Genomic DNA, 26830 nt, shown 5'->3' with positions numbered 1-26830 from the left:
ATCAGTTTTTTTCTTGTGTAGAAAAGCACAATTTTGAAGAATGCTGAAGTCTGCTATTTATTTTCTGTGCTTGAAGGTTGTTTAAAAATTCTACATTGTAGCTAATAGGCTAATAAATTTGTTGAGGTTTTTTCTTGTTTCCTGTTTCTCTGTTTCTGGTGTCTTTTTGTTTGTTCTCACTATTCTGAATTCTGTTGCTCTTTCCTGTTCTAGCTGTCTTATTGAATCTGTTTGTGGTGGGGAGGCAGGGGGCTCATGTAGAACTTTCCACTTTTAATAGTGACACTGTAGTCACCTTCAAGGAAGATGGAATAACATTTTTTAAAAACAACTTGCACGCACACACACACACACACACACACACACACACACACACACACACACACACAGTAATACAAAGCCACATAACCACATTATGTACATTTTTTTTGCAGTTCTTTTGACTTCATGTAATTTAGAGCATGCCAAAACACTCGAACCCAAACACATTATTTTCTGCTATCTCTTATCTGCCAGTGCACAAGAGCCAAATAACACATTTCTCAAAACTCTGTTTTTATTCATATTCCTGCTACTTAAGACTCTTTCACCTGCTCATTGCTTTGTTGCACACATTAAGGAATTTTACATTTCTCTCTCTCTCTCTCTCTCTCTCTCTCTCTCTCTCTCTCTCTGTGTGTGTGTGTGTGTGTGTGTGTATAAAATACTAAAAATCAACTGTAAGCTCTGGACTTTTTTTGGGATCTGGACCAACATTTTTCCCGTGTTGCCACCAGAGGGAAGCACTGACTCAGAAAATGCTGTCCAGTAAGCGCACAGTAATATTCCTGCTACTGTTTAACTCTACTGCTTCAACTCAGTCTGACCTTGCTTCCATCTCAACACAGGGGCACTACAATGTATTTATATGATGGAAACCTCTCATTTGTTCCTTTGCTCCACTCTTTGTTTTTTGTCTCTTTCTGTTTCCTTTGGTCCTTTGCCTTTCCTGCTTCAACCAGGGCAGAACAAAGTATCTTGTGAGAAGGCAGCATCTCAGTACTTTATTTATTTATGTCCTGCTCAGCTGTTATGTTAGTTTCACTGCAAAATGCTTAAGGAAGAAAAGCTATAGTGTCCATGAGCTGGACCTGCTAAAGAACAAAAGGTAGACATAACAGACTGTAAGCAAAACTTTGAGCAAATGCTCTTACAACATTTTATTATGCTTGCAACTTTGCAACAATAGCATGTAAATAAATACATATATAAAGCTGTACATCTGTATGGAAGATGTTTTTTGGATGGGTTGCATTTTATTAGTTGTTGCATTGCTCATCATAACACCATTTCACCAGTATAACAAATAGTTTCGTTATTTTCAACTCACAGCATAAACAAGGCCTCGGATTCACGGACCATGTGGTTCAATAGCTGCTGTCAACAGTGAACAAGCCATGTTTATTCAAAGCATGCCCGCGCCAAAGGACATGGTCCATATGTCTCTGCAGCGACAGTTCATACCAACTATGACATTCTGTGGTCACTATGAAATAGCTTGGCAGCATCTCACAGAGATCAGTCATTGGTTGGTGGACACAACTGCACACAGTAAAACCGTGAAGCACGAACGGTGCGTGTGCATTTGCACGAGGGAGCTTGAGTGGGTGCCTACGATGGATGGACGTCTCTGTCACTGCGTGAGTGTGAATAGAAGCGCATGGTTGAAACAGTGCGTGAAAACCAAATTTGATCCAAAGAATATAACAGCGCTAAATTATAGACCATCTGTTGCGTGGTGGAGAGAGCTCCTGGACAGCAGTCAGCTATGTAAATGGACCATTTGTTCAGTATTTAAATTAAACCAACACATTTATGCGATGCATAATACAAACTCTTGTTGGCACTACAGTACACAAGGGGTTACCTTACATATGTAAAATCGTCTCTATTTTTTTCATTATCTCTTAATAGCATCAAACAGGAAGTGTCATTATTAGGTAGAAAATAAACTTCAGATAAGACAACCACAGGAGCAGCAGCGGCGATACAGATTAGGACCACTGACAAGGCATAAATAAATGTATATTTATCAATGTATATAAAGAGTACAATACAAAATAGATCAGATGATAGAATGAAAAGCCCGAGCCTCTTTAATTATCCCTGACAATTGACAAGATTCATATGTGGCCAAGTATGTCCAGATGGTCAGCAATATAAGTGGCTACTGCCGAATCAGAAACAAACAGCAGAGCTCTCCATAAAACTAATCACAGTCTTAGAAAATACAATAAAGTTACATGTAATTGGACTGATTGGTAGAGAATATTAATGAGCTTCAATGTAACTGGTTCTAATGAATGAAACGCTGGGGAGCATCTTATTTCCTGCTCTATTTGTCACCTGTTGTTAGCAAATTACTGTAGCTAATATGAATAAATGTTGTTAGCTTGTTGGCCAAGATAATTTAAATAGATGGCACTGTGGTCTTTAATCGTAGTTTATTAGCCTAATAGCATGATGAGGAAAAGGTCTTTCCTGAAATTTTTTTTTCTTGCTTGCTTGATAAGCTGATGCCTGCTGATGCTTTTTGTTTCTGTTGCTATGCAGAGAGAAAGACTGTGAATATTGTTATCATGGCAACACAGGGAAATATGCTTTTTAACTGTACTGCTACCTACTGTAGAAGGAACTACTACAAAAACTGTTCTCAGGACTTTGGTAGTTTAAAAAAAATCTATTTCTGAAAAATAGACAGTGCACAAATGTGCACAAGATGCTCGAAGGAACTTTACAGATGTCCTAAATTTCTCTTTTATTAATAAGGTGTTGGCAACTACCTATATGAGGTATGGTATAATTATTCAGTTTATCAGCAAATGATATGTTCCAAGATAGGAGTGGTTTGAGAACTCATTGCTATTGTGGCTTCTGTGACCCGATCACAAAGATGCTTTCTAGTGTACTTGTTCCCCTGCTTTAGTAAAAATGGCAGTACAAATCCAGCTAGTTGGCACTGTCAGCACTTTGTCTGCAATGGATAGTTTCAGGATACTTTCAGTTTTGTCTCTGCCTATAGATGTAAGAAGTTAGTGTGAATAGCCGTGGCTCCTACTGTCAGACATATGATATACAAAAAGGTAAGCTGATAATGAGAATGAATAAAGATTGTATGTAGCCCTGCAGTCTCTTTCTTACAGAGAATACTTAGATTAGGCCTGTGCTGGCTGCAGGCTGATTGGCTGGAATCAATGCTAACACAACAGTCCACTGGATGTATTTATCACAATACTGATCATTGCATTGGAGACTGTGTGTGTAGATTATGTCAGTATGTATATATATGTATATATGAATCAGTAACTAAGTAAGGCAAAAGTGACAAAGTGCTTTACAATACAAAGTAACAACAATAAAAATGCTACAAATGGACACATCTAAATAAAAGCAGTCCTCTACAGGTGCGTGTTAAGCTTCACCCTAACAGTATCAGTTAGGAGCGAGTACCACAAGTTGGGAGCTAGACTTCAAAAGCACTGCACATGCCACAAGCAAGCATTCATTAGTTGATTTCAGACACGCAGTGTTTACATGTGAATTTTCATTAATACAGGGAGCCATCTGACCATGAAACGCTCTAAAAGTGATCACCAAACACTCAGACTAAAACCTAAATTTTATAGGGAGCCAATGTAAATAGGAGAGCGTTGGTGTTACGTAGGATGTTTTAGAAGATGTGGAGTGAAGCCTCACAGTTGCCTCTATGATTATTCCCATTTCAGGTTGAGACACAATGTATTTTAGATATATTTAAGAAACAAATTGAATACTCACATTTCCATAGTGTACATTTTTACAGTTTTACAACAGCAAATGAAGCATGTTTGTTGTAAACGTAACAGGTCGATTGTCATTTTTGACAGCCATTTAACTTCTGTTTCAGTTATACCATTTTTAAGCTGTAATTATTACTTTTATTTGTTTTATTTTTTTCTCACAAGGAGTGTCACTGAAGAGGAGGCCCTTCTAGAATACACTTACTGTATTCCAGAGTTATGTTAAGCACTCATTTAGAAAGTTTGAATAGTGCTATGGTAAATCCCCAATCTGTATAAATAATGTAATGCTTTGAATGGCTCTAAATAAGCTACACAAACCTTTCACTAGTTTCTGTCTCTTTGAATCTCACTGTACTTTCCTCTCTTTCATTCTCTAGTTCTTGTTCATACAAAACATACAGGCACAACTTATCGTAACTATGACTGCAGTTGCCATAACATGTGTCTCCCATGAGTCCTCTAACTGCCAGGCACAAGGGGAAGACAGCAGTGATCCAACTGTTGGCATCAACTGCAACTATGCATTATGGTTGTAATATGTCTGGGGAGAGATTGTTGGCCCACCCAGGTTACTCAGTTGGTGCTCAAGAGTATGCGCATACTTAAACACACACACACACACACACACACACACACACACACTCACACACTTGATGTTATAGAGAGGTTATTCATTTTGCAGAGGAAAGTTTGAGACCTTGGGGTTACATTTAATTAAAGGACGGAGATATTTTGTGCTTTTCCACCATGATAATTGGACAAACCTTGGCAAATCTCTGGTACATGCAAACTGGCAAAAATATTTAATAGCTGGCCAAAATCAGGTAAAAAACATTAAAGGTTTTTCAAAGTTGATTTCCTCTCTTGTTTTTATAGTTTATTTGTCATTTGTGTAATTAAAAATGGCATGTGATTTGAAGGAATGCTTCAAAGAGTTGACAGACAACTAGAGACAACTATTTAAAAAAAAAAGAAAATTTCCTTTACCTCAAGGGTGAAGACAGAAGAAGGTGTTGCCTACAGGTCTGCATTACATCCAAACATTTTAACTCATGAGAGATGAACTGAAGTTATTAACCACAGAAAATAGGAGCCTTACGTTTTTACTTTTGAAACCTTGAATACTCAAATCAGTGTCAGATATATTTGGATTCCTTTAAAGATCAAATGCATCACCCTGTGGTACAGTCATCTTCATCAGATATGGAAGAAGAACCATATGAAATCATATAATATGCTCAGGTCAATTTATCCATCTTGTGTGATGAGCTGTAACGTGCCTTAAATCCTATGACCCATGATTTCATCACAGGAATTAGTGGTTGGGCTTCATTTGACGCAATAACCATTAAATCTTAGTACAGAATCTCGTAAAGTTACTTATCCTTTGACCTGCGTTTAAAATGTAGTTGTATTTCTTGGGAGACCATGAGAATCGACCAATGAATCCATAGTAATGCAGTTTTAGTTGGCTTAGATTTTATATGACTGCAAAGAAGTGTCCAGACCCATTAAGAAACCACTATTGACCCATTATAGAAGAAAAGCAACAGTGGTAACATGCACCTTTGTGTACATTTGCTAGAATAATATAGAAATTAATTAGTGAATATAGTGTAATTTATGTGTTCACATTCGGCACTATATGGTCTTTAATTCATGTAGTCCGGCATCAATCCACAGTTGATGTGAAATTAGCTCTTTTTTATAATACATTATCTTATTATCTTTTTTACTCAGCTGTAGTCTGTTGAGTGTCTTCAATCACTGAAATTCTTCCTCTGGCATCACCTTTGATTAGGTGTGCTGTAATATTACTGCTGTTCAGTCCTACTTGTCTCCTCTCTGTCATCATTCCTGCAGCCTGGACTGTGTTCTCCTATGAATGTGGCACATGGGTAACTTTTAGTGTGTACTGGATTCACAAGGAGCACGTGTACAGTGAAGGTGCATACTGTACTGTTTTCGCTATAGTTGCATTCTGTGTTTTGGTTGGTACCATACCATCTCTCCATCTGTCAGCAGGTAGATAGTCTGGAGTGTATCTGAGTGTATTTTGAGAAGAACTTAAGAAAATTGGTGTTTTTTTTCCCCTGTTTTCCTTCTTGCCTCCTTAGTGGGATATGATTAAAATGAGTTATGAAAGGTATTTTTCAAAGATAATAAAATAATAACTAAGATATATACTATACTGCACATATGTAAACAGAATCTGCTACCATTACTGCCGTATGAGCCATCACTCTGAGTGATGAGTGAGACGGATGAAAATAGAAACCAGTAGAAGGCCTGTTGAGCTGGATCTACACCAAAATTTAATGAGTTCATCCTTTGCCCATGCTCTACTTATAGCACAAATTTCATGACATTCAGCTTTTTATTTTTGGGGTGAGCTCACTGAAAAACTGACATCTGTATTTGGGCATAGGTAATTTTGGCAATGTGTTTTCTGAACATCTGATATGTAGGGACTAGAGCCTGATCAAGGATTTCTAAAACTGATAACGATACCGATATTTCTCATTTTAGTTAAAAAATTACATATATGAATTTTAATCTTTCATATTTGCAAAAGCTAAGCAAACAACTTGTGGATAACTGATTTCCACTCTGCCACATTCTGCTTGGATGAACTGGTTGTTTAGTTTGTGGCATTCCAAACGTGTTGCCGACAGAGAAGTTAAAGAGTGCTGTCTTGTGGACAAATTTTGCAAAGGTGTTCCTCCTGTCAGCTGTTATGAATGGCTGAAATTGGCCAATATATTGTTTGAGCTCTATCAGGGGCAGTGGATTCTAGCATTAAGTCATACATTTGATTACAAATCTCATTAAGCAATTTTAATGTTGTGTTTCTGTTGTGTTGTCCTGCACAGTGAGGAATATGTGGAACCCGAACTCAACAGCCATGAGTCTGCAGTTGTTAAGACTATGATCAAAGGACCTGCAACAACCTATGGTAAACACTGTGTGTGTTCTTGCTTGCATTCATGTGATAGCAGCTAATCCTAACTTTCCACTCAGTCACATTCACAGTCACAATTTCTTAAAATCAGTTTTACATCCTTTAAAAAGAATACAATGTATGCACTTGGACCAAGACACAGCAGGCTCTTGTTTACTGACTTAAACTATTAACACATACAGTATATACATGATATTGTGTACGTAAATCTTGCTAAATGTTGCTCATCTTGCCAAGGCTGCATGAACTCACTGCCTAATTCAAACAAGGATATATTGTGTGAATGTGTGTGAGTTGTTTCTGTCGAGTGATATTTTCTCACTGAATTAACTAGCTAAGTGTAATGAAACTAAGCCGTTTTCTTAGCATAAGTCACGGTAAATGCATGCATACCCAGAATGTAGACTTCCCTCCACAGACTTCTAAAAATAAACTTGCATTTATGAATTAAGCTAAATCTTCTTTTAAGTGTGCATTTTGATTGATTCATATATCACCCCCACAGTTAAAAAAAAAAGGTGTTATTTATCCTCACATACAAAAAACCCCAAAACGTTAGGTTCCCAATTCTGGCATAGTGTGAAACTGATTTACGACTGTTGGATAAAATGTTGTTACAGCCAGTTAGCAAGGGTAAAGAGACTTATTTTCCATGGTTAAAGCATGACATATGTTGTGAAATAGGTCAGTGCAGACTTTCTTTTCCTTTGCTGCTGTTATTGCTCTGTGGAACAGCATTAAGAAGGAGAGAAGGCCCGTGCTGCATGTGGTGCCTTGCTTAGTCACATGTGTAGCATTTCTACTCTGTCAGAAAGATAATATTTATTGAAGAGACTTGCCGGGAGTGATGGAAAGCTTTAAAAGCACTGAGCTGCAGCATAATGTCCATATCCAATCAGCACTCCATTAATACATTCTGAAAGTGAATGTCTGTTTTATATATTATTGGTTATTATCTACATTCACATAGCTTTTTTATATGCTAATCTATTTATTTGTAAACAAACCTTATCAAATCTCATTGAACACAAACCACTCTTCAGGCTGCAGCTTCTAATCCAACACAAGTCCTCTCCTCCGCTTCTCAATCTGATGTAACTGCCCCCAAAATTGTAAATGCAGTCATTTTCCCAACAACCCAGGATCATGAAAATATACTGCTGGCCATATAGCACTCCCAGCAGCACTCCCAGCAGCACTCCCAGCAGCATTTGGCCACTGGCCCATTTTGACTTCTGAGCTGCAGTGAAAGAAACCAGGCCATGTAAAACAATGCTGTCACTGTTAAAATTTGAAAACACATGATGCAGTCGCCTGCATCCTCTGCTTACCTGCCCACCCTCCCCTAAACTGTTTGAGCCCTTTTGATCGCTCAGTATTCTACTGAGGAAGCTTTCGTATCTAACTTTTAGCTTTGTAGGTTAACACATTTAACATAAGACCACTGTTTGTTTGTTTCTATGAACTTACACATATGCCATTATTAAAAGTTAATGACAGCTTTAAACATGGCATGCAATGGTAAAGCTTATCGCCATATGTAGTCTTTCTTTCACCAGCACACAAAAACACTACCCTTTCCATAGTGTGGAGATCAAAGAATGGGCTATGTGGTCATATGCATGAATACACATGCAACATAGGAATGTGTTCCAAGCTGAAAAATTCAGTGTGCAGCTGAAGATTGATGTGGTAAATCCCTGGCTATGACAACAGCAGACAGCCAGCTGCATGCATGACCATGACACCTGCTGGGTGTATAGTCATAGAGGGTAGAGGTCAAACGGCTAGCAAATGTGGCAAGAAAACATAATTACACAAATATAAACACCCTCTGTGAGAATGTGAGTGGTCTTTTGGGTGAATGTGAGTGGTACATCCTTTTATTTTTCTTCCACCTTCTGTAGGTCCACAGACTGGTTTGATTACCCCATCTTTTGGTATGAAGGGTAACGGCAGTGCCAGTGTCCCACGGGGTCCTGCTCCGGCCCGACCTGTTCCTCAGCCCCACCCTAAAGATGAGGACACCCTGGTACAGATGGCAGAACATATTCCTGCTGGCACTCGTACGCCAATGTGTGCCCACTGCAACATGGTGATCAGGTGAGGGGCAAACAACATGGCTGATATTAGATATCACCTATCAGCTTAAAATCAGACTTAAAAAATGTATTTTTATAGATCAGTTTTTCTTCCTGTTTTAACCAGGCACCTCAGAGAGCCCCTTAAAGGCTTTATAACATCCCGTGTAATTTGGACATCCTGTTTTTAATCGAGCATTCAGATCTGTTTTTAATAGTATACTTGTGTCAAAATATCAAATCAGCTAAAAACCATTGATTTTATAAGAAAGTGTAGGTCTCTAGTTTCACAAGATATGTAAAGTTATGTTTGATATGTATTTGAAAATATTGGCATTCACCTTGTCCAGTCACAGTATAGGAAATGGAACCTGACAGATGTATCTGTTTGAGCTTGGCTAGACTGTTATTTAGCGATTTACCAGTATCAGCATTTATGACGTCCACTAGTGGCGTTCCAAACTGCTGATCCGAATAGAGTTTTGCAGGATGTGAAGAAGTAAATAAATAACTACACATAACGAATGTTATATTTATGGTTTGTGTTTTTGAAAGAAAAATATATTGCAGTCAATATTTCAGAATATTAGATTTTTAAATCAGCCAATAATGGCACAAACACACCAACCAGCTGAGTGGGCTTGCTGTCAACTAGTAAGCCTTGGGTTGCTGTGACACTAAAACAAGATTATTTTTAAACTGTATTGTGATATCTTAGTAAGGACTCATAACAAATGTTAGGTAAATGTGCTTATGTTTCATGTCTCCGAAAGAAAAAATATCAAAATTTTCAATGACAAGTATTGGTATCTGTCGTAAAATGCCTATATCAGTCGTGCTCTAATATACTACTACTAATAATAATAATAGACAAAATGCTTCACAGTTTAAATAAAAGCCACACATTGACACACTGAATCGCATAATCCTTGTAATATCAACTATCTTAGTAGTGGTCTGTAGTGTCATCAGGTATGGAGGGGGCAGTCATGGCCATTTATAATGAAAACTGCGAGAGAAAGGTGTTCGGTTCCATCATGCCGTGCCTTTATACTTCTTGCACAAGGACAGTCAAAAGAGAATTGATCTCAGCTTGGCTGCACTCACATCAAATTATACTCAAATTAAAATTCAGCACCACAGCTAGGCTCTTAAAATAATTAACCTGAAACCATCTCGAGTAAACAATCTGTGTATGAAACTGTAGAACGACATTTGATTGCGGCGTGGATAACGGATAGGAGAATTAAGTTGCACCTGCCGCTGATAAAAGAGCAGAATAATGTTATACGCAGACAATCTCATTAAAAACTCATGCAGTTACACCACATCTTGATTTTGCCCTCTGTTGTGTCAATTTGTCAGTTTCAGTTATGTTTAATATTAAGAACTGGGAATGTAATCAATGACTTCTCATAGAAGTGTGTTTAGGACATGTTTCTGTGCTCAGATAAATATTTTGCTTATACTTAGAGATCAGATCAAGATGTTATGTCTTGGAAGAGGAGTGAGATTTTATTAATGGAGCAGAACTAGCATAACTGCCAGAATGGCTTTTATGAGGTAATTAAGAAAATGAATTGGATTTTTCCAACTGTACAAAGTGCCTGAAAACTTGCATTTGAACTATAAAAAATTATTAAAAGCTGTTAAGGTCCAGCCAGAGTGGCACAAAAGAGCAGATCACTGAGGAATAATTTCCTGAAATTCTTCTCTTGTCGACCTCACTTCTTGTCCGGTAGCTTACTGCCCTGACTCATGTTATCTCCCAGATTGTGTCACCTAACATATCATTAGGATAAGGTTGCTCTCATGCTAATGACTGCCAGCCAGGGCCACTGTCACGATAAGCTCAGATAAGCCCAGCTATTGTGTGGAGTAAATTAGTCTCTGTTGTCTTCCCACTTTAACTAATCATCAGAGTGGACATAGCCAAGGAGCAAAAGTAGGGAAGCAGGCGCGATAGCTGCAGTTCTCAAATTTTTAAATGTGTTTCTCATTTTTGCAGCATTTTTTTGTGATTTGAACAGAATACCAGAAAATCAGTTTGTTGATCAACAGAAATTCGTCAGTTTTAACTACCATTAATTGTTTAGATGTTTTTCAGTTATTTTAGGGTAATTATTGATGAAAAAAGGCAGTCAACTTTAGTAAATGCATTACTATACTGGAAGTTAGGGATGCAACGATACCAATTTTTTCAAACCGATACGATACCGATACTTGGATCTGAGTACTTACCGATACTGAGTACAAAAACCAATACTTCTACCACACACACACACACACACACTGCCCGTGGATTTTCTCTTGACATTTTTCATCGCTTTTCCAAAACCTGAGTTAAAGTTGGCTGTTCCGGTCCACACTGCTGACATTTTGTTTAGCCTAGCTACAGCAGCCTCCAGTTTCTCTTTTTTATCTGGAGCTGCCAGTCTCACTCGCCTAACCCTGTGCCTGTTTAGCGCGGGATGTCCCCCTAGTGACCAATCTAAAAAACTACAACAGAAATGACCAACCACCCTCTGACTAATGAAATAAGTTAGTATCGGTTCATGGTATCGGTTAACTTTTACGAGTATGAGTACACACACATTTTACAGTATTGGCCCCGATACCCGATACCAGTATCGGTATCGGTGCATCCCTACTGGAAGTCATCAAATATTCGAATAATTCTTATTAAATAGCACATTCATCTATTCATCTAAAACTATCAAAGTATAAAAAAAGGAAGTAAAACGACAAGTATATCAGAATATTAAGCTGAATTGAGTATTGGTTTACTTTTTGTACATTTTTTCAGGGTTTTTTTTGTGTGTGTTTTTTTCCCCAGAGGACCTTTTTTGGTAGCAATGGGGAAATCGTGGCATAAGGAAGAATTTAACTGTGCACACTGCCGAACATCCCTGGCAGATATAGGCTTTGTTGAAGAACGGGGATCAGTCTACTGTGAACACTGCTATGAAGACTTCTTTGCTCCAACATGCAGCCGCTGCCAGTCTAAGATACTAGGGGTGAGTTTAAAAAAGAAGGGAGCAGTAAAGATGCAACAATTTAGTTCCAATAGGTTTGAATGTCAATATTTGGTATGACCAGCTTTATTCTTCAGCGCAGTCTGAAATCTCTTTAGGCAGCTTTTCTTGTAAGGCTCTGCTTTATATGTTAGCTTATTTTATAAGATTATCTTCCAATCCGCCCAACATTACTGGGTAAAATGCTGCCTCAACCGTGACTGAGCCTCCACTATGAATTACAGTGCCACTTTTTCTCCACATTGTCCAGTTTCCTCTGTTTTTTAAGGATAAACTGCACATCATACTGAGATATGTCAAGTCAAAGATTAAGTTATACAAGATAAACCAGACATTTTAGGAACCACCTTGTTGGTACAAAATTTTTATTTTGTGTCGGTTAAACTGTATTATCATATTTCATAGAGTCAACTACAAAGCAAATTATGTATTATGTACATACCTGTGGCTCATTCCTAGAGTTTGGTGGCATTTGTATGTTTGAAGGAGTCAATGTTTGGTGTTAAGTTGTTCAACCAACAAACAAAAAACACAAATACAGACAAAAACATTGCCCTGAAAATGGTAACATACGAGGACTGGACTGAAAATAAGTGAAAAAGCAGCCAATGTTCAACAGAAACCTTTGAGAGACTTTCAGAAAGCCTGGAGAACTATTATGTATTTAGATTTGAAATAACTGCAAGGTTTGGGTCCTGTTAAGCTAACATAAAGACATGATGTGTGGGTTGGGTTTTTTGCACACTATTGTAATCATTAAGATAAAGTTAGTAATGAGTCCATTGGTCTTGATGTGTATATTTGGAGAGAACACTCACCTGATCCAATTCATGGAAGCTTGTCACACATTTCATCTTCATTTTGTTCGTATGTGTTTTTATGTTACTTTCCTATGTATATATTTTTTTGCTAAGACAAAATAATGTTTACTGTCTGCAGTAAAGAAATTGTCATCCAACACTGTATAAACATGGTTAGTAGCTCTAAAACATGAAATCTATATTCATGCAGATATTTACTGTATATACTGTGTGTAATGTAAACCTCCTGCTCGTTGGGACATGAGGTTCCTTTATTATGAAATCTGTTTATGATCAAATGCACTGGTGTATATATTTAGTACTACTCCATAGCACTTTTTATTCTACAAGTCACATTCGGCTATTCATAAGTTTTATTCTATGCACTTATGCTGATACTCAGACAATAGGCATAGTATTTTTCCCAAGGACACTTAGGCATGCGGAATGGAGGAGCCGGAGATCAAACCACTTGACCCTTTGATTAGTAAATGACCTGTTCTACCTCCTGAGTCGCAGCTACTACACTCACTTATTGTCTAGATAGATTAGATTAATATTTATAACAGAAGTATTCATTTAAAACAGGAATGTCATTATTTCCCTACTAGCAGAAAAGCTTAAAAAGTACAGATGGAACAACATCAAAGACAGTTTTTAAATACATAAAAGACCAGAGCAGGAAGCCTGAATGTGCAGAGGAATATCGTTGGTGACCACCAGTAAAACTCAGGAATGCAGACGATGTTTGGGTGTTAGGAGAATTAGGCTTAGAGGCCTTGAGGCTGTAGGTGTAGCCTGAACCCAGAGTGTCAGGACGCTGAAATTTCTGCTCTCCTTGCTACTATGACATTCATCCCTCACGTGTTCTAACCCCTGTGGCCTAAATCCCTTTCAACCCTCTATTTCTCACACATCTTCAAACAGCTTATGGTTTCTTATTAACCTGTTTTCTCACTCCCTCGCTCATAATCCTTCATTTTAGTTCAGCTCGCCAACTTTCCATCGATTCTTTGTCTTATCTTGCTCTCACAGTTTTAGGGTGGGAAAGAAATCAGTGTAGGTCATGGAGACCAAGGAGAGAAAAAACTGTGATATTCAAGAAAAAATAAAATGACCTACTCTAGTAAAAGTTGTACAAGGATTTGTGTAAAAATTTGTGACTTATGAATAAAATTTCATAAGCAGCAATGTAATATGATAACATCCCTTCATAAGATGCTGCACCTCCATTTCCTGTTAAAGTGGATATAGCTTTCCAGTTGCTATTATATACACTAATGCACCTAAAACTATATTATGCCTCTTACTAGCCACATTGTTTACATTTTCCCTTAGGAGGTGATAAATGCCCTCAAGCAGACTTGGCATGTCTACTGCTTTCTGTGTGCTTACTGTCAGCAACCAATCAGAAACAACACCTTCCACCTGGAGGATGGAGAACCATACTGTGAACCGGGTGAGTTATAATCGGGTTGATAAAATATCCAGATGTACTTCCTGTAATTGCCACTGTACTCACTGTACATGGTATAATCAAGCTCAAAGCATCTGTTATAATAAATAAAAGAAAGAAGAAAAAATCTAAACTACATTTTATAAAACATGTAGGTAGTGTATGGTCAATGGTAAGCTACATTTATAACACTTCTCAGGTTTTGCTGACAACACAAAAATAATCTAAAATATAAAAAAGAAAAGAAAAATGGTGGTACAGTGGTTACCGTTGGTGACCTTGGGTGATGCTCACTCAGCCCAGCAGGCTGTAACTGCTAGTTATTACTAAAGCATGGATTGATTGATCATAATTATTTAACCCCTGAAATTAGTGTCAAGTGTAGTTCAAGTTCAAGTTCAAATTTTATTCGCCACATGCAGTGGCAGGTTGCCCTGCAGTGGAATGAGATGTTCATTGTCACCAATAACAACAGGATCGGAAACAACAACACCTGCTGATTCACCAGTGGATCACTCGTAAGCAGTGTGTGATGAGTGAGTGTCAAATGTACTGAATATCAGCATTTTCCTGATTTAGGACATGTTTGCCTGTTACCAGTGTGCTTGTCATTGCACACTAAAGACTGTATATCTCCAAATGTAGGTTTTGTGGGGATTCCCTGTAGCAGTATACAATGTTTTTGTGCTAGAATAAAAGAAAAAAAAATTCAGCAGTGGGCTTCAGTTGAATTGATGCTCACTCGCAATGTGTTTTATATCCACTTTCAGCTGTCGCGGGGTGACAGCCAGAGTACACCCTGGACAGGTTTTCAGTCTATTGCAGGTCAAACAGAGAGACAACAAACAATTCATGCAAACATTAACACCTATAGCCAAGTTATAGGTGTTAATGTTTGCATTAACACCTATGGGATGAGAGAACTGCGACCGGTTGTCTCACCCCAACCAGTCGCAGCAGATGGCCCCGCCCCTCCCTGAGCCTGGTTCTGCCGGAGGTTTCCTCCTGTTAAAAGGGAGCTTTTCCTTCCCACTGTCACCAAAGTGCTTGCTCATAGGGGGTCAAATGATTGTTGGGTTTTTCTCTGTATGTATTATTGTATGGTCTACCATACAATATAAAGCGCCTTAAGGTGTTGTACCCCAAATAGTTGCAAGCTCTCTTTGTTGAGTACTAAAGTTTGCTTGGGTCTTGCCATTATGACTTTAAACCCTTTGTTTATACCATAGTGACATGACTTTTCTCTTTGTCACTAAACAGACTTTTACAGCTTGTTTGGGACTGGCTGTCATGGCTGTGAGTTTCCCATCGAGGCTGGAGACAAATTCCTGGAAGCCCTTGGTTACACCTGGCATGATACCTGCTTTGTATGTGCTGTAAGTGAAGGCCTTAGGCATGTGTCACAGTAAACTGCGTGCATCAGCAGACTAACACATATGACTTACTGTCACATTTACTCATATTCCCATTTCCAACTTTGAGCCATCAAGAAACTTTTATCTATTTAACTTGGACACAAAAAAAATTAGGAAGCAGTTTGAGGTCATAGTGGTACTTTCTGCTACTGGCCCTATTTAGTTCTTTCTGTCATTCTTTCATGTTATTGTTAATGTACTACAACAATGTTCATTTTTATCCATCCTTTATAATGAAGGTTTTTGCAGAACAGCTTACTTGTAGCAATCTCATAAGCTCACCGTAAGTCATTTTTTCACAATAATATAACAGCAGTGCTTATTTTAGATGAAACACTGACTTACATCCATTGTGAATGTTAGTGTAGGCTGGCTAACTTTTGTTATATAACCTCTTATTATTCATGTGTGCTGGGCTTTTTACAGGTGTGCTGTACCACACTGGAAGGCCAGACCTTCTTCTCCAAAAAGGACAAACCTCTTTGCAAGAAGCATGCTCACACACTGAAGATATGAAGCCTAAACTATTCACTTGGCCACATGTTGTCTCACGGAGGGTTGGGGACACCTTTTATGATGACAGTAGTAGTCATTATTGTAGTGGTGCTATCCCTTAGCACAAAAAGCAATAAAGCTTAAGGATCTTAGTTACTCTTTGTAAACTAAATGTTATGTTGTCAATCATCCCCAAATAGCAAGGTTTTACTGCCAACTGATACATTTTATGTACCATAATGCCATTTTTATTTCCTCACACATAGGACTGTGACTTTATCATTTACTTCGTTCTTCTGATTTTTGTCTTGAGTGGTGAGATCATCACACTTTCTGTTTTTATTATTAAGCTTGCACAGTGCTCATTATCTTTAGACACCACCAGAAATGTTTGATAATTTTAAGTATTCGAGGATGCTGGCAGGTTTGTATTGTTAGTTATGATATTTGTTAGTGTTTGTGTAGTTGTAATCAATTTTATTAACCTGGCTAAAACCTATAAAGACTTAAAGATGAAACTGTAGAACGTCCTGTGTTACACTTCGTTTTATTTTGTTTTTTGCATTACAGTTTTACAAGCAACTATTATAAAAAAACTTCCCAGTATATGCATTAAAATACTGCAGGATATGCTTGTGTTAGTTACTTTATACAGTTCATCTGTGAATGTCTGAGTTGTAATTAAAGCTGCTGCCTTTGATTTAATCAGTTATTTGAATGTTGTAATTTAAGGAAATTTGATTTCATTTTCTATTTGTTGAGTGAAACTGGCTAGGACATTAAGGCACTTGAGCAAACCTGAACACCAAAAACGATCAAATGTTTTTCATAGATACTTTCATCAGCTTTCATTAGTTTCCTCTTGCTAGTTTGCTAGTACAGGGTTGGACCCCCTTTTGCCTTTAGAACTGCCTTAATGTTGCCCATCTGCTTCAAGGTTTGACATGTTGCGAGTTCAGAGATGCTCTCAAGTCACTTAAATCAACTTTCATCCCCATTCTGATCTTCAGCAAGTTACCTTGACTATTTCTAGCATCTTAATGTATGATGAAACATTTGCATTAACAAGCAGTTAAAAATTAAAGTGAATATTTAAGGGTCTGGTGAATGTATATAGAAGTCCCTGTTTCTTCCTTGCTATGTGGACCAACATATCTTTCTTGACATTTATCATAGTTTCATGAATCCTGTTCCCATTTTTATTTATTTTCTGCCATGATTTAGAAAGAAAATATATTTGCTTTAAAATCTGTTTCATACACTTCTCCTTATGCTTCATTCAATTGTTTAGCTCTGCTTAGAAAGTACTTTTTTTAAAAAATTTTGTTAGAAGAGGAAAACATGTTTGAGATGACATTAAGTAGAGAATGTTGTTATTTTAGAAACTGGTGCGGGGATTGGATGGATGGAGGCTAGTTTCTTGTTTTTTGACTGTCTACACACCTTTAACATGAGGACATTTACTTACTTATTGGTGCAGGATACATCCAGCCTATTTAGTTTTTCCCCCAATGCTATTACAAATGACAACCCACTCTTTCACTCACTTCTTATAATTATAAATCTTGGTTTTTACTGTAAGGGGCTAATGGGCATGATTTAAGTGTTCAGTCTCTAAATTCTCAAGTAGAAAACTGTTGTCGGAACTCTTAAAGTTGATCTGGTTTTTTAAATAAATGATGTGCTTTTAAATGCCCAAAACAAATATTTCTTTATGTCTGCTATTTTTTTTTATAGTGTAATGCTATCTAACCAAATTAAACTATTTTAACACGATTGTAGAGAAGTCATAGCCACTGTCAAAAGAGGATTTTTAACACATCTGCACTGCTGACAAATGTTAAAATGGGCAGACAGAGAAATAAAGATACGGTTGAGTGAAAAGGAGGTAGTAAACAGTGGTATGTAGGGCACACATTATTCCCATGTCCTCTATACAACCAGCCTTTTTAATACAAACCAATCTCTGCACAATCAAACAAATTTTACTGTTATTGTAGAAAACAATGAAAATGAGATAACTGTTCAGGGATTTTTATTGAGTGTATATAAGACACATTAACAAACCCAGCACTGACCCTTACACGCTGTCTCAATTGATGGGGCATGAGTCAGGCAGAAAAATTAGCCAGTCTAGTTGATGTCACATGGTAACATAGTTTAAGGAGTTAGCTCATAGCTTACTTATTTGATTCAGCATTGCTGAGCTAATGTTTACTTGTTATTGTAGCATGATGTATAATCCTTAGCATATAGGCCTATTTGATAGTCTTTTCACATAAGACTCGTTTTAAAGTCCATCAAATTTAAAACGTTCATAAGGGAAAATCTATGAATTTCACATCCCGGAAAGCAAAACAACAAAAACACTGTTTTGTGCGACAAAGCCTGGATGTGTTTTTCTTTTTAATTAGACTGGAGTTCATTTGTGTTTAGGTGTTCCTTAAACAACTAGCCCTTTGGAGTGGTTTTAAGGAACCCATTCAGTGCGAGTCTTCACTCACCTTTCTCCTGCTAATGCACTCCTTCTCTTGTGCCATTAATCACCCTCCTGCAGCTGAGGGACCTTTGCAGAAACACAGTCGTGTGTGAGACCAGTGTGTGTGTGTTTAAGTGTAAAGGGAGCGAGGGAAAAGCGCGAGAGAAAGAAAAGCTACTCTTGGAAACAGAGTGACTCGCGTCTCTACCCTGAGTATCGCGGGCTGCAACTTTTCCTTTCAGTCGACAAAAAGAAAGCCAGAAAGCATCCTAAGGTGAGTAAACTCGAAGCAGACGCGAGTCGGAGATCTTTTTCAGTCGCGATTGTTTGTATTCACCTTGGGAAGTTTGACAGAGCGTTTTTTGTCGTTTCTTTCGGGGTGTTTACAGTCAGATTCAAGTCATATCGACTTATTTTTGTGGAGCGTTTGAGGCTTATCTCACTGCGTAGCTGTTCCTGAGCAACAACGTGATGGAAGAGAGAGAAGTTTAAGCGCTAGGAGGAGCTTTAATAGTTTACCCGTGTCTCTGTTAGCGGTGTTTACGTTACACTTTACGTGATTGGGATTTCGGTGGCGTTGCTTGGTCTATATTTTCCAAAAGTGAAAAGAAAATTAGGATACATGTTAAATAACACTCAGCAGCGGTCAGCCAAGCTCGCAACTTCTTTTTTCTTAACAATCAATAATATGTGCTGTTATCAGAGGTATGCATGATGGATTCTAGATTTACACCTTATTCCTCTTTTTCTTTTTCTGTACTTTAATATTCATTTGTACAGTGTTGTTACTTCACGTAACTCTAGTTCTATGAGTTCATGTACAGCCCTGTACCAGGATTTACTGTTGGCTAATTTTACCAGAAGATACTAGGACAAGACCAAAGACTTTTAGCTGTGGTAAGTGAAAGGAGTAGGCCATTCTCCAGTCCCATCTGCACTCATGACTCTAAAGAGAGGAACTATCTTCAGGTCCCACCCTGGAATGATACATCTAGTAAGAAGCTTGGTGCAAGTCCCTTTTGCAATGTATGGAACTTAGGAAGTTGTCTGTCTTTTCCTTTAATGTGTTGTGCCAGCTGTGCCTTGTCCACAAATTTAGGAACTTCTTCTAGAATAGGGGAAGAACCGAGTGTTTTAAGTTCCACCAGAATCTGTTTGATCTGATTGTGCAGCGCGAGTGAAATGGACCTGTCTAATCCTTTTGCTCAGTTGGTTTTGTGTTCTCCATAAAATCAGCTCAGCTCTACGTCCCTTGACTGTAGATCCCAGATGCAAAGGGACAAGTAAAAGACTGTTTAGTGGATGGCTCACATAGCTATGCATGATGGTCGGCTGCAAACAATTCAATTTAACCTCAAACAAAACCTGAAGAAATTTCTGGATGCCCTGCGCTGGGCAGAATGGTGGCTTGATCTGGTCTCACACCAGTGAGCAAACACATGCTAACATGGCTGGTGGTACAGTGGTCAGATTTTTTTTATTATTATTAATTAAAAAGAAGTTATTAGTTTCTCAATAAGAGGGAAAATTTCAGTTGTGTGAAGAAAAGCATATATATATTATAATGACAGCTGACGATTGAATATTTTAATAGAATTGGCTTACAACTTGTAGTAGCAGTGACCCAACTTGAATTTTCGAGACTTGCCTGAGTGGGCCCCCTTATTCAAGGGCTCAAAAAGCAGGGGGAAAAAAATCAAATGAACCTCAACACAGCCTCCAGCACTGCCCCAGTATTCCCCATACACCCCACTTATACACACATAGGCATGCACATAGTATTCAGCTCTCTCTTTGAGACCAGTAACCAGGTCCAGGTGTTTGTCAGTGTAGCTTATGACAAGAGTAGGCTATATCTGTATGTGTGCATGTGTTCACATGAGCAAGCCTGTGTGAATGTCTGTCCAGATGGCATAATCCTGTGACTCCAAATCTTACCTCACCTCATCTGAGGGGTCCGGGACCGGTAACACAGGGAAACCGCGCAGGAAAGCACTCAGCAAGTATAAATGAGAGAAACAGAGGTCCAGATGTGTGTGTATGTGTGTGCGTCTGTGTATGTGTATGTGTGTGCGCCTCTGTGCGTCAGTGTGAGGGTACTGTTCTCCCTGTCTGTCAAACTAGTAAGTGTTTGCAGTTGTTGAGGCTTCAGTTGGAACAGCAATCTTATTTAGGTCAGGAACACATCAAGTAAATCTGAGAAACAGCCACATTCTCAATTGGCTGTGTAATTGAGTTTTACACAGCAGCTGTAAACAGAACGCTTCCTTAATTTTCTGTCCTTGTGTATGTGTGTGTGTGTGTGTGCATCAGAGAGAGAAATATCAGACACTTAACAGTTTTAGACACCTCGTGATGTGAGACGTGCTTACTGCTGGAAATTTAGATCACATTGCTTGAGGTTAATCTACATTCTAAGAAATCTGCCTAAAACAAACTGAATTTGCGCTTGCCTAGAAAAAAGATAAGTGCAACACGTAGGAAGGACGAGGTGCTGCGAAATTGCACTGGAAAGTAAAGCTTATTCAAAAGTGTGACATCATGCCCTATTTAATATATTCGTGAGATTGCATAGTTTTTGTGTTAGTCGATAGATGTAAGCCTGTCTCTTTTATTTTGCGCTTAAATGTGTGATACGATTAAATGCAGGTAAATTGTCAAAGCAGTTTTTATTTAAAGATCTATTTTTTCCTGTTGTCAAACAGCTGAATACAAAGTTTTTTTTTATAACTGGGCATATAAAACAATTACAATTCATACACTGGAGACAGGGACTGTTTTAGGATTTTATATGCAAAATGATTACTCATCCATGTCATGCCATGCAGTCAAGTGAAGTAGCTTTTGACACCCACTGAACACGGTAGACTCAGCACGAGCCTCCAAAAATCCCAGATTCCAAACTCAGCGAACATTCGTGTTAAAGATTCTTGATGACGTTATGTCCATAACCGAGCAGGCAAAGTAAAACTAGAAGTACTGCTTTGTAGTTTTTATGCGTAGGCATCAAAAAATGAAGCTAAACCAGATGAAATACGGGGGTTATTGAAAGGAATGATAAAACCATGATGCAATAGTGGGAGCTCATAAAATTGATTTGTTCAAGTGTTCAGTGAGAGCAAATGGGTAAATGGCACGAGGTCAGATTTACAGAAATGCGCCATGTCCTTGATATTTTTCTTCATTCCATTCTGCAGTGGCTGCTTGCCAGACCTCACTGCTTTTATCTTTCTCCTTTTATTATGCTAACGACAGTCTTGATTTAAAACAATATCAAATCCCTAATCACAAGAATCAGATTACCTACAATGCATTAAATAAGAATGCATATCACAGTAGGGATAATCAGAGTGTAAACAATCATATAAGTGAACCATAGTGCAGTGTTTAGTTTCTCTAACATTTCATTTCCTCAACTTGATGGAGTTGATAAGACTTAAAAACAGATAAGAGAACTTAGCCTGGGGCCTTTTTCCCCCCAAAAGACCTTACGCTCTTTAATTACAGTGTCAGTGTGATTTATAGAAACATTTATCTCCACTCAAATTCTGAAAATTTCTAAATTTTGGATTTTTTTCAGAGTCCTCTTTGGTTCTAGTGTTGAGATGATGAACTGTGCCCAGCCTGCCCTAAATAGCCTCAAATCTAAGGCTCTGTTCTAAAAGGTTGGAGCGGCAAACACTGGAAACATCTACTGCTTAACCTTAATTATGTTAGATTATATTACAGATTTGATTTTCACCTTAACAGTTACCCTCCAACAACTCTTAAAAAAACAAAACTAAAAAGCATTTGTCTTTTACAAAAAAAATCACCAAGAATAATTACATGGTTATACAACTCTATTTTGTAAATGTTTTGAAAAATTGCAAGAAATATAACAATAACAATACCAGCTTGTCTGTAATGTAAATTGTAATTGTTGTTCTTAGTGTGTTTTTTCTCAGCTGTAGAGCATTAGGCTGTTTGTGTGATAGTTTTACTTACAGATGTCTCGTCTCGCCTGGCCAGTTGTGGAACAACATGTTTAATCTGCTCAGGGTTTGCTTTACCTGTGGGAAGGGTGCATCTAACAGCATTTGAATTTAAAATTAGGATTAGAACCCATTTTACTCTTTATATATGACATAAACAGTAGCACATAGTAATAGTTGGGCTGGTAGTGTAGTTAAATATCTTATAAGGTCAGACACTCATTTATGAAAACTGTCAGTCACAGGGGGAAAAAAACTAATGAAATACAATGAATGTTTAGCTAGCAAAGAAGAAGAAGTCTGTTTGTTAGTGTTCAGTGTTTAAGAACAGCTGCTTTTGCCATCTAAAAAGTGTTATAACGAAGACAAAAACAGTAACATCATAGATTAACATACATGTCTGTGTTTTAATAAATGAGCAGGGCAAGCAAGGCCTGACAGAAACTACCAGTGAGTCGGATTTTTGCTTGTTTCTTTAAGTACGCTTCAGGAATAGTTCTCCAGGCTTCTCGAAGGACATTCAAAGCTCTTCTTTAGATGTTAGCTGCCTTTTTTACTGTTCTATATCAAGATGATCCCACACAGCCATTCCATGACTAGTGTCCATTAAGTGTGTTTCTATCCACGTATGTTTTACTGCATTGTATGTTTGTGAGGCTGATAAATAAAGTCATTGCCAATCAAATGCTTTTCTGATGATATTGCGTTGTGGATTAAAGTTCAGATGTACTTTTCTGCATCCATAATTTCATCAATTTTGAGAAGATCCAAAACACCATTGTCTGAAAAGCAGCCACAACCCATGACAGAGTGTCCACTGAGTTTTACACATGGCTGTACACACTCTGTTGTACCTGTCTCCGGACCTTCTTCTCACGTACTGATAATGAATCAAAAATGTCCAAATTGTATAATCCCCCCATAAGACCTGTTTGCACAAATTTTCAGTCGAGTTCTTATGTAATCTATTACAACTCAGACTGTTTCCTTTTCTTAAAAATAGCTTATGAAATGCCAACCTTCCACTGAGACCATTTTTTATGAGTATCAAAATCCCTGATGATGCAACTTAAAATTGGTTCTTTGGCAAGTTGTCCATTACAGTATGTGTAGAGACAACATTGGCTCATTCCTTTGAGTTGGGTGCCTTTTTTATGAATGACTGATTCATAGCTAGGTGTTTAGTGGTTTAACAAACAAACAAAAATGTATTCCTCTGAAAATAGTTGGATACAGTGAGCAGACTGAAACTAAGAGAAACAGTAGCCAGTTCCCACTAAAAGACCTTCAGAAAGCCTGGAGAACTATTGCCCAAGGCCACTTTAAAGGCAGCCTGGCTTCCTGGAAGCAAAAATATAAAGAAATGATAAGTGGATCAAGACATTTGCACAGAACTCTAAAATGCTTTATATGGATATATCTAACATGTTTTTTGCTCTTAAAGGGTTTTTCTTCCTCCTTAAGTCAGATATTAAACTTAAACTATTAAACTTAGAATTTGATTTAGAAAGTAAGACTGTGTGTGTGTGTGTGTGTGTGTGTGTGTGTGTGTGTTTGCGTCTGTGTGCGTGTGTGTGTGTGTGTGTGTGTGTGTGTGTGTCTGTGTGTGTGTGTGTCTGTGTGTGTGCCTTTGGCTTCATACACATGGATTCCATCAGGTTTTTCTCTGTTGTTCCCTGAAGCTGGGATGAGTTAAAACATTTGATGCTTGACTTAAAGATGAGGGCTGTGATCTATTGCCTGTGCTTCTTTGATATATTCACAGAAGTATGCAGTGACACCCCCCCCCCCCCCCCCCCCCCCCCCCACACACACACACACACACACACATCACACTTTTGTTTTTTTTACAGGGCATCACAAGCCATACTAACACTGAATGTCAGCAGGCCTCAGTGCACTGTGTATGTAAATTATTATTTTTTTAATTCTGTTATCTAACCAAAAACTGCTTACTTAGACAACCTCATCAGTTTTCCTTTAACATCTGTGTTCCATACTGAGTGCAGGCATAATTTAGCAACACACCAGAAGGAGCTTATTGTAAGATGTTTATTGATGTCACAAAACATTTGAAAAAGTTGAATAATGTTTTAAAAGAGTGTGTTTTTTATTTTCTTTATTTCCTTTCAAGGATATTAAAATTGCTAAAAAGCTTTCCCACATTAAGAAGTCTTATGCATGGCGTGCCTTGCAAAATTTGATCATGCGACTGCACACTGTGAATCCCGTGTAAATAATCTATATAATTTTTTGGTCTTCACTTGTCAGGTAAATTTACTATTTTACTAAGATAGTGCTTTTGGCAAGGATGCCAAGGTCATATCCAAACTGTCTGATGTGGTGCAAAAATCCAGAAATAATAATAAAACTTGAAAGTTTATTCTTTTAGATCTATTTTAAAACTCTCTTAGGCCGTGCTAAAGGTTTATCTTAGGTCTTGCTGTGCTTCTGGTGACTAAGCACCATATTTTGTTGCTGTAAGTAAGGCAGGCTGCCACCATTTCTGACTATTGAAGCTAAACTTTTCTCTGCTTCTGTCTGGAACTTTAAGAGAGTCTAACTCCAGCATTAACGTTGTTTTATTATTAGCCATAGCTGCTACCTTGATGATAACAAGCGTCGTGCTGGCCAGTTTAACATTTATGATATGTGTTTAATACGTAAGTGTTGTTGAAACTGGATCTTTATTGACGTCTTGAAATTCCTCCTTAAGTGTTGTTCAAAGGTGTGAATGTCAACTTCTGTTCATGCATTCAGCTGCTAATGAGGGGAGAGGTTGTGAGAGCTTTGTGAAAGTGCTGTGTGAAGTTGTGTGTCATCCACAGGAGGCAAATAAAGTTATAAAGTAAAGTAGTAATAAAGAAAGGTGTGTAGATTTGTTTTGTTTCAAGAACTGGACAATGCTATTACATGTTATTATTTCCAAACTGTTCTCATTGCCACAGAATACATACAGTGAAGCGCCACAATCTCAATCTGTCATAAAATATTTTGGCAGGACAAGTGAGAAGGAAATTATTATTTTACAGGTTAAAAACCCCCCAAAACAAAACACACATCTCCGAAATTGCCAGGCAGCCATTGCAAGCTCAAATTTGTTCTCAGCTGAAGTGACTAGATGTTGCATCTGAATGCCTCCCTCGTCAGTGCTCGTCTTGAACTGCAGATAACAAGATATGATCTGACAGGAAATTTCCCCGCTGAGTTAAATGTAGATGATTGCATTACAGATGAGGTAGACACTGATCGAACTAGCAGGCATCAAACTCTATTCTCAAGTGTGTGCGTGGATGTGTGTGAGTGAAAGAGAGGTATCAAAAAGAATGCATTGTAAGCACATGTAAGTTTGGGACAGAGTGGGACAATGACCTGATAAGTTTGGGCTCCTGTGTTGGGCTCTATGAAGACTGAAACGTCTACATGTAAATCATGTGGGCGTGCAGTTGTCATGGACAACCCCGAACAATGAATTTTCATGTTTTTCCAGGTAGAAGAGAATGAGTAGGTGTTAGAAGAATGTAGTTAGATTGGGTGTTCGACTACTGTATATAATATAGGGGGAATTTGTGTTAATGTCAGAGATATCGTTTTAACCAAAAGGTCATTCAGCTGCACAGTATCATTATCTTCATTACCACTCTGCTGCCCCTCAGGGTGGACCTTTTAAAAAATAACCTCTCCTGATCTCATGATGGAGTCATTCTGCCCCTGTGCTCTGTAATTCACACAGGCCGCAGAATTCAGCCACTCCTCCTCCGGTGTTGCCCTTTTTCTTTACCTTGATTAATGTGATGACCTGGCATAGTCTTTTTAAAAGGAATACCTATAATACCCCAGCCTTGGGCTTACTAAAGAGATATTTCCATGATCCAAAGGCGAGATCAGCAATTCACTGTGCGATGGACTTTGTGGCTAAAATAAAGCCGGTGGACAATATAACACAGCCACATAGAGTGACGGTATGAAAATGTTTAAATTATGATTTATTAGGCCTGTTTCCCACAGGGAGTATGATAAAACATACTACCAGCCAGCTTCTGATCTCATTATTTGGGTATTTTCTTTCACTGCAGGTCCTACAGCTCAGCGACTCCGCTAGTTTTTTGTCTCAGTTTTTTGGCATGTGCAATCTTTACAGACATGACATTTGGTGACTTCTAGTCTTGTCTGAAAAAGTACAAGGACCTCTTTTAATTGCTAAGTGAGAATAGTATATTGTTCTTGCAAAAAAGCCCTGATCCCAAACATAAACAGGTTGAGCCCCGAGGATGCTTTAAATCATATAGTTTTTTGCTTTGAACTTTCAAGC

The 26830-nt window shown here is 38.0% G+C and overlaps 2 protein-coding genes across 4 annotated transcripts in view; both read left to right on the top strand.

Annotated features, from left to right (window-relative positions):
* Positions 1-17304, top strand: part of pdlim5a (PDZ and LIM domain 5a) — a 59205-nt gene extending 41901 nt beyond the window's left edge. The window contains exons 10-15 of one of the 3 annotated variants that reach the window (XM_087849176.1): positions 6695-6777; positions 8691-8886; positions 11701-11881; positions 14038-14158; positions 15416-15531; positions 15997-17304. In XM_087849176.1, coding sequence (XP_087705302.1) covers positions 6695-6777; positions 8691-8886; positions 11701-11881; positions 14038-14158; positions 15416-15531; positions 15997-16086 — 787 coding nt within the window. In that variant the 3' untranslated portion in view covers positions 16087-17304. The remainder of the gene's footprint in view (positions 1-6694; positions 6778-8690; positions 8887-11700; positions 11882-14037; positions 14159-15415; positions 15532-15996) is intronic. The other 2 variants (XM_087849175.1, XM_087849174.1) reach the window with 2 other exon arrangements.
* Positions 17305-18649: 1345 nt separating this feature from the next.
* The window catches only part of bmpr1ba (bone morphogenetic protein receptor type 1Ba), a 65888-nt gene continuing 57707 nt past the window's right edge, over positions 18650-26830 (top strand). Inside the window, exon 1 of the mRNA XM_035907355.2 lies at positions 18650-18818. The gene's annotated coding sequence lies outside the window, so the exon portion shown is untranslated. The remainder of the gene's footprint in view (positions 18819-26830) is intronic.

This window comes from Neolamprologus brichardi, chromosome 12 (assembly GCF_056152115.1).
Source record: "Neolamprologus brichardi isolate AB-2024 chromosome 12, ASM5615211v1, whole genome shotgun sequence".
Classification (NCBI taxonomy): domain Eukaryota; kingdom Metazoa; phylum Chordata; class Actinopteri; order Cichliformes; family Cichlidae; genus Neolamprologus; species Neolamprologus brichardi.
This window is presented reverse-complemented; position numbering and strand designations above follow the sequence as displayed.